This window comes from Dama dama, chromosome 26 (genome assembly GCF_033118175.1).
Source record: "Dama dama isolate Ldn47 chromosome 26, ASM3311817v1, whole genome shotgun sequence".
In the NCBI taxonomy this organism is placed as follows: domain Eukaryota; kingdom Metazoa; phylum Chordata; class Mammalia; order Artiodactyla; family Cervidae; genus Dama; species Dama dama.
Window position 1 is genome coordinate 43,386,029 of NC_083706.1, and position 12,059 is coordinate 43,398,087.

General features: G+C 46.6%; 1 protein-coding gene across 1 annotated transcript in view; it reads left to right on the plus strand.

Moving 5' to 3' along the window:
- The window catches only part of ESR1 (estrogen receptor 1), a 271,737-nt gene extending 260,034 nt beyond the window's left edge, over positions 1–11,703 (plus strand). The window contains exons 7-8 of the mRNA XM_061130593.1: positions 2,269–2,452; positions 7,138–11,703. Coding sequence (XP_060986576.1) covers positions 2,269–2,452; positions 7,138–7,372 — 419 coding nt within the window. The 3' untranslated portion in view covers positions 7,373–11,703. The remainder of the gene's footprint in view (positions 1–2,268; positions 2,453–7,137) is intronic.
- The last annotated feature ends 356 nt before the right edge of the window (positions 11,704–12,059 follow it).

A 12,059-nucleotide genomic window follows, 5' to 3' on the forward strand; every position in this document is an offset into this window, starting at 1 on the left:
TTCTGAGAGACACCAGGCTAGAATGTGTGTGATGACATCAGGGCCGGGAGAGGCAGGGCCGTGGGGCTCAGCAGGGGCTGTCCCGGGCCCCCCGACCCACTGGTGCACACCTCCCCGGCCACCTGTTACCTCCGGGTCCACCCCAAGGCCCCTGGACCTCTGCCCTTTTTTCTAATGGGCACAACCTTTCTCTATCAGAAAGCCACAGGGAACACAAGTAATCCAGCAATTTCTTTCTCGTCCCACTGCCTGTCCACTGCTTACTTATCCTGAGCGCTGTTTCCTTTGGACAAGAACGCCTCCGGGTACCAAAAGCTACATTATTCTGTTCTGCAGCCAGTAAGCCAGGAGCCTGGCTGTTCTGGTTTTGTTGTTGTATTTGTTTTGAATATTAGCCGCTTCCCATTCTGGGCCGTTCCAACCGTGTTTACTATGAGCTCCTCCGTGTGGGCGTTTCCCCCATTTTCATCCTACAGGCCGCGGCGTGAGCAGTTAACTCACCACGGCGCCCCCGGCCCAGAGTCGGGGATTCATACACCGGGGGGGCCTTTAACTTGAAAATACCCAGTGAGGATGGGGGGAGGAGAGAAGAAGAAATATATTTATGGGAGGGCCAGTGGGCTAATAAGACCGAAAATTATGTTGCTAAATAGATGTATATCTGGAGGTAAATACCGCGTCATCTGCTCTCTTCAAGGGGATGTACTTTGAGGAGGTTAAGTTGGCTTCAGCAGTGCCCACTTGATAGAACTGCTCCATCCTGCCTTCCTTTTGCTTTCAATACTTCTCACCTCTTATCACTCAACCTTCCTCGTCTCCTGAACTCCCAACTTAAAGAGTCCGGATTCTTCCAGTTGCAAGTCACAGAAACCCAACTCACACTACCTTAAGCAAACAGGGGATTTATGGATCTGTGTGTTAAAAAGGATACGATGGAAGCATTAAGGCCAGATGAAAGAAGTAGGGACGAGGATCTTATGAGGGGAACCAGGATTTCTCCCCTCCCTCCCCGCCCCTCCCCCACCCACGAACTATCCCCTCTAATGGTTGTTACTTGGCTCCACTCAGCAGGGGGCACTCCTCCTACTGGGAAGGTGGCACTTAAAAGCCCCATATCCTCATCCTCCAAGCACCTCCACCCTAGAGGAAGGAATTTCCATCCTCAGCTTCCGTATTTGTTGTTGTTGTGCTCAGTCGTGTCCAACTCTTGGCAACCCCATGGACTGTAGCCCATCAGGTTCCTCAGTCCATGGAATTCTCCAGGCAAGAACACTGGAGTGGGTTGCCATGCTGTTTTCCAGGGGATCTTCTCGACTTAGGGATCAAACCTGCATTTCCTACATTGTAGGCAGATTCTTCCCCATCTTAACCACCAGGGAAGCCCAAGGAAGCCGTATACAAGCCCAGAAAAAGCTCTGATTTTCTAGTGTGAGGCTAGTACTATCCAAAAGAATCGAGTGACCCAATTGTCTAATTATAGTCTGAAGTCTACCTGTGGCTGCAAGAGCAGGGTTTACTACCAGAAGAAAGGCAAGAGGGCATAAATCCACACTTGGCGATGAAAAACAGCGCTTCCCAGGGTCCTCTTGCCTCTCCTATCATAAACCTTTCAGCTGAGCTTGAAAGGTAGGAAGGCCCCAAACCTGACCTGAAATGTAGCAGCAAATTAAGCCCTACCTGCAAATGTTACCTGTCAATCACTTAGCAAATCCCTTTTACTTCTTCACCGAGGGACGTGTCCCGTGTCTTCTGAGAGTTTCCATTATAAGACAGGATGTGGAGTCAGCACATTGGGGTCATTCGCAACCTTGCTCTGTCCTGTCGTGTTCACTCCACAAGTTAATACAGTTTTTTTTTTTTTTTGCACTTTTGTTTCCTTGTGTGAAATGGAGCGATAATGCTGCCTGCCTGGAGCTATCATCAGTGTTAACAGGATAGTTAGCATTGGCAAAAGGCCTGTCAGAGGAGAGATGGCTGGTATAACTGCCATGGCCCCAAGGCAAGCAGTGCCTTTCTAGGAAATCTTGCTGACAAACCCTGGAAACTGGCTCACACAGGAGGAGACATGAGTTTCCTAGACACATGCTCTCTGACATGTATATTCATGAGGAGTTTTGCATAGCTGCCTGGACCAAATAGATCCTGAGCTTCTCAGTGGTTGGACGGGGAGGGTGGGGACTGTAGAGGGGCAGTGGCTCAGCGTCACTCCCCACGCATCCTGGACCTTACCCTCTTTGAGTTTCTCTCTCTCTCTCTCTGCACATTCAGGGGTGTACACATTTCTGTCCAGCACTCTGAGGTCTCTGGAAGAGAAGGACCACATCCACCGCGTCCTGGACAAGATCACAGACACCTTGATCCATCTGATGGCCAAAGCGGGCCTAACTCTGCAGCAGCAGCACCGGCGTCTGGCCCAACTCCTCCTCCTCCTGTCTCATTTCAGGCACATGAGGTGAGTCCTCCCTGGGTTTCTCTCGTGGCAAAGACATAAAGGAATCCAGCCCCCAACGCTGTGTGGCAGCGGGCCCAGGAAGGGCTGATACCTGCATACAGATAACACACTTGGGGCAGTTCTGGGCCCACGATGAGCCTGAACACCATGGGGGGATGCTGGAGGGAGGCCGTGGATCTGTCTGGGGTGTGGGTGGGCGTCAGAGAAAGCTTCACAGAGGAAGTTTTAACTCAGACTCAGTTTGGAGTCTATGCAGCATCTTACGTGGCGGGGAGAGTGTACGGCGTGCAGGTCAGGGGAGTGGGGCATCCTCTTTGGTTGTTCACTTTGTCCTAACCAGTCACGGGTAGTCTGTGACCACACTCATCCTCAGAAGGTGCTGGGCACATCTGTTACAGCTCCCATTTCACACCCTTCTTACTTCTGGGTGTAAATTCTAAATGAGACACTCTGGGTCCAAACCCCCCATGGACGGTCAACCGCGACTCTTCTAGCCCTCTCAATCCATTCTTGTCGCCCCCTTTGCCATGACCCAAGTCCGAGCCTCCATCATTTCCTCCTAGATGTCTGCCCCAGCTGCCTAACCTATCTCTCCAGATTTAATTTCAGATCCATTAACAGCCTTTCTGATCCACTCTCCACAGTAGAGCCAGCGTGATCATTCTGATACCAAATCTGATCGCACTGTTTTCCCACTTAAAGCCTTGAAATGGCTTCCCGTTGCTTTTAGATGAAAATATAAATCCATTTACTTTGCTTCTGTTGCTTCTTATCCTCTGCTGCACCTGCTACACTTGAGTCGTTAAGGCGTCTCCGATTCTTTGCAACCCCATGGACTGTAGCCCACCAGCCTCCTCTGTCCATGGGATTTCCCAGGCAAGAATATTGGAGTGGGTTGCCATTTCCTTCCCCGGGGGATCTTCCTGGCCCAGGGATGAAACCTAAGACTCCTTCTTGGCAGGCAGATTCTTTACCACTGAGCCACCTAGGAAGCCCCTGTTATGCTGCAGCCTTACTTAACTTGTAGGACTTCCTGGTAGTCTAGGCTCTGGAGCTGATCAGCTATTCTCTGAGTCAAAGGGGAAGTGCTGCAGGCTGGCTGCACGGCTGTTTTACTGCCTCTGGACTCACGCATCTGAAGGTCAGGTGATGGAAGCTGGGTACAGCTGGAGGTTCTGAAGGTCAGCTGGGTGACTAACCTGAGTGCCTTTTGTCCTCCTTGTACCAACAGGAGAGCTGGGACATGTTCTTCTCATATTGATGGCAGAGGCACCAGAGGGAGAGTCAGTTTGGCGAAGTGCATTTTAAATCTTTTAGTTCAGTCCCTGTCCACGAACATCCCATTGGGCGAGCAAGTCATAGAATAACACCCAAAGTCAAGGATCATGAACACAGGGCACAGAGAGTGAATCTTCTTGGACAGTAAGCAAGGCTGTCATAGCTTAGATATGACTCCTTGCAGGAAGCATCTCCCGACCCTTAACACATAGATGGGATTGATACCCTGTTTTTCCAGATTGTTATTGCCCATTTTATTATCTTTCAGCACCATTAGACTACAAATGTAAACTCTGTGAGGCAGTTCTCACAAGCCATTTTGCTTACTCTGAGGACCCAGTACCCCGAAGCATGGGGCTTGGCACGGAGTAACTATTCAATAAATATTTTCTACAGGAGATAAGGAAGGTTGATAGCAGAGAAAATAAAGCCTTTCTGCACCAGAAGGAGAAAGTGGCTTTGTTTCTATTCTAAATGCCTGGCCAGGGACTTAGTGGGTACTGTTCCCATGAGCAGAACCTATCCTTCAGGGAACAGATGAAGAAAGTATTAGATTCTTTACTCCAGAAAGATCACAACAAAAAAGTGATGATACACCTGCATGATGAAGTCCCTATGACCTTGGGCTTACATCCGGTCTCCAGGAATGAAATAGAGATTCTGTTTCTCAGTGGCTCTGAGGGAAGGGCCAAGGTGTTGGGAAAGAGATTAATTTTTTTGGGGGGTCTTCAAACCTTGAAAAACTGTGAGTCAGGTGGCAAGAAGTTCATCCCATCAGAGTCCCAGGCGCCTCCTCTTCTGGAGCTAACTCCACAAATTGTTCACTTCTTGAGAAGATAAATGTATCTTTCTTTCATTGTCATCATCTCAGTGCCATGTATGAAGTCTGAGATGCGGTATATGAGCATAACTTTATCACTGAGTGAAGGAGTTGTCACTCATAAAGGAACAGACACATTACCTGAGGTCTTCCCCATGAATTTGAAATTCACAAATGATGGCTCTCACTTGTCAAAGTGACTGCAGTCTGTGTTCCCAGGAGTCCCCGAGAATTTGGCCAGGTTAAGTAGGTTACTGCATTTGGAGTATACATTTTCAGTCCTTTCCCGTCCATTTCTTTTGATGAATATTACACAGAGGGAAGAGGGGGGTGGATCAGAATAACATAAGACTCTACCAAATTTCCTGGCTGAGAGAGTAGCCTTCCTCTTGAAGAAAATATATTAGCTTTACTCTGAGCTAGGAATTTGATGGAGAAACCGTGTATCACAGATGAAGGATTTTTTTGTTGGTGGGGTGGTGGTTGGAATTGCTGAATTTTCAGATCCATTAATTGCTTGTCAGCATTAGGAAGCCTCATTAGTTAATACCAAAGCATATTTGTGCTGAATATACAAGCTTTGCTAGTTTTACTGGCAAAAAGTGGCCAAGGGCAATGGCAGTGGGAGTTTCTGTTTGAACTGTGTGAAGGGCTTAAGAGAAGTTGCTATTCTGTTGCAAGCTTTGAGCTGGCTTGCAGACTGTCTCTCTCTCTCTCTCTCTCTCTCTCACACACACACACACACACACACACACACACACCCACCCCAACACCGACAACAATATTGTGGTACCTCATTACAGCCAATCTAAATTACAGAACTCTGTTGTGTTAAGCTTGGCCCTGATTGTATGTTGTCATTCAGAGCATTTAACACCAGATTTCATCTCACGGTAAATGTGATTCATCAGGTTGCAAGAGGAGGACGGTGTCAAATCCAGGGGCATTTAACTTTAACAGCATTTTAAATTAAAACAAACAAACCAAAAAAAAAAAAAAAAACCCCACAAAATCCCACTTACAAACGTAATTTTGGTGGCAGTTATATGGCCCGAATTGCTCTGAAGCCCGATTGTTTTCATGGCACGTCTCCAACAAGGGTTGACTTTTCCTTGACTGAAAACGCAAGTAATTTTTAGGAGGCTCTTGGTCTGCCTACTCATGACACATGATTCTTTCAAAAGAAATTTCAAGCTGGATAATAGTGTTTGGGTTTTTTTTTTTTTTTTTCCTTTTTGTCTCCTGCTGGTGGTGTGGTGGAGGAGACAGGCAGAAGTGTGGCTGGTGGAGAAGGACCGTAGGGGAGAGTGGTCAAAAGGAGAAATGCTATTTGCCTGCATCTCCCTGGCTATCCCATATTTTCTGAGGATTTACCATGTCTTGCCACGGTGCTAGGCCTAACAGGGTGGACAAATTGCTACCCCTCATGGAATTTGCACCGTGTATGTTGGGTCTGTGTGTGTATGTGCTTGCGTGTATGTGCTTGCGCTTAGGGAGCAAGAATGAAAATACAGGAACTTCCCTGGTGATCCAGTGGTTAAGAATCTGCCTTGCAGTGCAGGGGACAAGGGTTCGAATCCTGGTCGGGGAACTAAGATCCCGCATGCCGCAGAGCTACTGAGCCTGTGTGCCGCAATTAGAGAGTCTGCACACCACAGCCAAAGATCCTGCATGCCGCAACTAAGACCCAAGGCAGACAAGGAAAGGCTTTTTATAAAGAATGAAAATACATATAATCATAGATACATACATAGAAGGATTTCAGGTTGACATGCATGCTGGGAGGAAAACGGATGTTGAAAGACGGGAGACACCCAGAGATCTGGGAGAAGTGCCTCCAGGTGGGGGCAGGGAAGAGCCAGTGCAAGTTCCCTGAGTCTAGGCATAAAGAACTTGGTATCTTTAAGGGGCAGCATGAAAACTCGGCTGGCTCAAGGTATGGGTTAGGGAGGAAGGAGAAAGTCTGAGAAGTGGGTGGGAGGCATGTCAGTCAGGCCTTGCACAGCACAGATAGAAATTTAGGTTTTATTCTGAGTTAAATGTGAAGCAGCTGGACAGTCGTGAGCAAGGGAACTTGAACTGTTTTGCGTATTTGAAAAGTTCCTTCCTGGACCTCCTTGGAAGTCTTAGTGTTTAAGACTCCATGGTTCCAATGCAGGGGGCCTGGGTTTAATCTCTGGTCGGGGTACTAAGATCCCACAAGCCAAGCGATGTGCCCCCACCCCGCCCCCATAAAAAAACCTCTTTCCTACTTGGTGGCTGGCAACCCACTCCAGTATTCTTGCCTGAGAAATCCCATGGACAGAGGAGCCTGGCAAGCTACAGTCCATGGGGTCGCAAAGAGTCAGACACGACTTAGCAACTAAACGACAAGCGACTAAACACAACTGCTCTCTATTTAGATGTAGCAGTGATAGAGGAGGAGAGAAAGTCGCCTGTATAGTAAGCCCTAAACTGGCTCTTGAAGCAGGAAGAAAGGTTGGCATATCAGTGTCCTGGGGCTTTTCTTAGTTGCCCTTCCTCAGCGTTTCAGCTGTCCTGGGTCTGAGGCTGGTCTGAGCAATCCTATCTGTCTCCCCTCCTGCAGCAACAAAGGCATGGAGCATCTATACAACATGAAGTGCAAGAATGTGGTGCCTCTCTACGACCTGCTGCTGGAGATGCTGGATGCCCACCGCCTGCACGCCCCAGCCAACTTAGGGAGCGCACCCCCGGAGGACGTGAATCAGAGCCAGCTGGCCACCACTGGCTGCACTTCATCACATTCCTTGCAAACATATTACATCACCGGAGAGGCAGAGAATTTCCCCGGCACAGTCTGAGAGCTCCCTGGCTCCCACCACCCCCCCCCCCCAAGGTTCTGAGAATCCCTGTTGCACTTTACCCACATCATGCATCACTCTAGCCGAATTCTGCCCCTGCACACGCTCTTGGCATGCACCCACCACTGGCTTTCTGACATGGATGGCCATTCATTGGTTCGCTCAGTTCTACGTGGCACGCCTTGTTTTGGGAACAGCCAAAGGGATTCCAGGGCTCATTTCTTTGTAACTGTTCTCTCTCTCTCTGCCTTTGCTACCTTATTCAGCACGAGGATTCACCTAGCGCTTCATGACTGAGCTCGGTCTCCGAGCTGGGTTCAGATGACTGTGCACTTTAGCTACTTGTGACCCAGGCCTGGAGAGTGGACATTTCACCTCCGTGAACGTAAAGCACTTTTTAATGGATCTGAGCATCAGCCACAGGAAAGAACTGAAAGTGACTCCTTTAATTGCTGAGTTGGAGAAAGCGAAGCCCAGGGTTCATTATAATGTCCTCTTGTATTCCTATAGGTCCATATCATTTTATTAAGGCTTTTGCTCTGTTGCATGGCTGTAGCAGAATATTCAGTGATTGTCCACCCACGTCCCCTATAGGAATACAAGATGCACACAGGGAAGGAAGGCCCCTGATTGTCAAGACTTTGTCAGCTTAGTACACTGCACCTTCAAATTCGCTAGATGCTTTACCATTGAGAGCACTAAATACATATAGGTCATGAGTTCCAATTAATTCTTGCTTCCCATGGATCCATGGAAAGCAGCAACGTTAATCCCGGTTAAGTAACCTCCACATCCACCAGTTTAGATAGATACTTGTGTTTTGTTTTCATTTTCATTTTATAAACGAAAGCCTCCCCTCCCCCTGCTCCCCGCCACCCCCCAGGACTTGCAGTAAATGGACTTCAGGACCTGTTCTAGTGTGATCTCACTCCTACCAGCAGAGGGCGCTCTACACGGCTCTTCCCGCTGTGTCACTTACAAGGTGAATTCCTAGTGCCTAGGCCAATACTCTTGCCTGGAAAATTCCACGGACTGAGGAGCCTGGTAGGCTATAGTCCATGGGGTCGCAAAGAGTCGGACACGACTGAGCGGCTTCACAGGCACAGACAGGCTGCGACCAAGGGCAAAGGAGCAGGCATGCTGGTGACACTTTTAACCCCCGGGCACTGGTCTTAATAGTAAACGTGCATGATTCTTGTAGGGGCTAGAGACCAAAGAGGTTAACAGGGCAGAAACTGGATAAAACTGTGAGGCCCAGGGTGGCCCCGCCACAGGCTGCAGGCGCTTAGGAGTGCTACGGGCTGACCCGACAGTGCAATACGGGGCTGCCCTGGGATCCGTGGAGGACTGTCCTCCTCCGCCGCCTCTTCCCTTCTGTGCTCCCAGTGACCTTGGTTGGAGGCAAGTGCTCCGTGGGGGAGGAGGGCCAGGATTGGAGCTTTCTGAACTCAGGCTGCCGGGGGCCTGGTTGTTTAGAGCTCATGCAAAAAATCAGGGTTTAGCCTCGAGGGGAAAAAACAAAACGAAACTTCTCCAGACTCTGCTTCATTAAACTTCCTAAACCAAGAGAGAAAGACTAGAATTGGGCCATAGGAATCCATTGGACCTATAGGCTAAACAAGAAAAGCCCACTCCAATTACAGGGCAGGCTTCCCTGGGTCTTTGCTTCTCTAAGGCAGTTATGAATTAGTTCCCCTTCTCAGCTATAAAGAAAGTTTGGTTTCCTCTGGTGACCGCATTGTCTGTAACTCGAATCCTGTTGATAGGCAATGTGTTAGTCAACAAGCCCAGCCAAGCTTCTAGGGCTTCTCTTGGGATGCCTGTTTCAAAAGTGGATTTCACTCATCTGATTACCCAGTAAGTGATCACCAAAGGGCCGGGAACCTGGGAAGGCCAAAAAAAAAAAAAGATTTTTCACAAGTGCATCTAAATTTGGGGGCGATTTTATGTATCTGCAGTAAGAATGTTTAGAACATAATTCTTTTGTTGTTTTTGTTTAAGAAGCACCTTATATAGTATAATATATATTTTTTTGAAATTGCAGTGCTTGTTTATCAGACAACTGAATGTAGTGATTCTGTTTTGGATTTAATTTGACTGGGTTAACATTCAAAGCCAACGAAAAATATGTTTACTTTTTTTGTATTACTACCTTGTCATGTAGTCATTGATGCCTAAGGCCTGGTGATTATTCATTTAAATGATGATCACATTTTCATATCAACTTTTATATCCACAGTAGACGAAATAGCACTAATCCAGATGCCTATTGTTGGATATTGAATGATAGACAATCATATGTAGCAGAGATTATGCCTGAAAAGGAAAATTATTCAGGGCAGCTAATTTTGCTTTACCAAAATATAAGTAGTAATATTTTTGGACAGTAGCTAATGGGTCAGTGGGTTCTTTTTAATGTTTATACTTAGATTTTCTTTTAAAAAAATAAAAACAAACAAAAAAAATTCTAGGATTCTAGATGATGTAATACCAGCTAAATCCAAACAATAATCCAGCGGAGGGTTTTACATTATTCACATAAGATGTTTGTATTCATGTAAAGACACTATTACATTTGAAATGGGCAGAGAACACCAGATGGTTGGTATGTTAGCCCAGGAGTTTCAAGTAATTTTAGAAATCTCTTATTCTTATACGAAGTGCCACTAATGGAGAGCTGATACTTTGCAGCTGATGTTACTCGGATGTAGGGAATATGCTGTATTTTTTCCCCCCTACTCTGATACAGTTTAAAGTTTGAAAGACATGGTCAAAGTGGGAGTGGATAGGTTAGAATAGAGTGGGGAAATGGGTTTGGGCATTTTAAGAATGCAAAATATCGTAATAAGAGTCTTGAAAGCATTTTGAGGCAGATCAGCACTGGCGCTTGGGGCACGCACCAGGGTTCAGCATCTCACTTGTGTCCTGTTAGCCATGAATAACTAGCTGTATATGACAGTCGATCCGATAATGGCAGCTTGAGTTCTGGGGCAGAAGTAGAGGCATGTGCAGTACAGTCCAAGAAATAGCTAGTGGTCTGCGTTTCTTTTAGCCATTGCCTAGCTCCAGGCTTGCGGTCATGATTCCGTAACGCTGTCACGCAACCATCAGAGAGGCTAGTTCATCCAAAGAGAAGACCCTATGTAGGTTGCAAAACCCAGCCCCTGAGGAAGTGTAGTCACTGATTCAATTTCCCTACTAACCTTGCAACTATGTTTAACCATGCCATATATAAGGGACTAACTGATAATCCAACTTCTGATCCCATTAAGATGTTCTTGCATTAAAATCTTTATACACTGAAATGGCTGTTGGTTTAGGCCATTGGTTTAGACTACCCCTACATGAAACCTATCCCAAATCCCTTCCTAGTCACACTCCCCACCTCTGAGATGGACTGTGGGTACTGGGAGTGATCACTAGGACCATAGTTAATGTCTGATATCCACAGGCAGATTTGCTTCCAGAAACTAGTTATTAGAAACACACGTAGAGTCATAACATAGCTTCTGAGACAACCATGATTCTCTTGGGTTCAAGTCTTGGGATGATGAGCCAGATGACACTGTACACTTCCTGGGTGAACTCCCTGAAAACTTAACTGTCAACTGGAGCAAATGACTTTAAGTGTGGTCCCACACATCCACCTTTTCATTAGTGTTATTTCTCCATTTCTAACTGCAGTTCCTTTCCATTTGGATTAAAGTGAATGTGGCCTCCTTTTAAGTCACTGAAAATTGTTTTCTAAGTAACTGCTGCCTCTATTATGGCACTTCAAGTTTGCACTGTCTTTCAGAGATTCAAGAAAAATTTCTATTCTTTTTTTTTTTGCATCCAAATGTGCCTGAACTTTTAAAATGTGTAAATGCTGCCATGTTTCAAACCCATCTTCAGTGTGTTTTTACAGAGCTGTGTACCCTGGAAACCACATACAACCCCATGAACGGGTGCCTGCGGCACGGGACCCCTTTGCATTCACAGAGAGGTCATTGGTCACAGAGACTTGAATTAATAAGTGACATTATGCCAGTTTATGTTCTCTCACAGTTTATAAACAGCGCTTTTTGTGCACTACATATTCTTCAGTGTAGAGCTCTTGTTTTTATGGGGAAAAGCTCAAATGCCAAATTGTGTTTGATGGATTACTACGCCGATGCATACTATTATTGATGTGATTCTGTTTTGTTGCAGCTTTGCTTTGTTTAATGAAACACACTTGTAAACCTCTTTTGCACCTTAAAAAAAAAAAAAAAAAGAATCCAGTGGGATGCTGAAGCACCTTAAACAATTTTCTCTACCTATTTGATGTTCAAATAAAGAATTAAATGAAAGCCTTTTGTTTCTTTGTTTTTGTGTGAGCCCCCTTCTTGCTGGTGGTTTAGCGCTGGCTGCCCAAGATCAGAGTTGTGGCATGCATCTTCAGAGTGCAGTGAATTCAGGTGGACAGTGATGCCAGGCTCCCCTCCAACCCCCACTGACCTCCCGCCCCAAGCACAGAAGTGACCCTGTGGTCCCTGGAGTCAGGCAGGCCTGGCCGCACTTCTTGGCTCCGGCCCATGCAAGTTTTCTGACCATTGGTCATGAATTTTCAGAGCCTCTGCTTCCTCATCAGCAAGGTGATAACAGTAACACCTAATTCACAGACAACTGTGAAGATTATATGAGATGCTCATGAAAATAGTAGTTC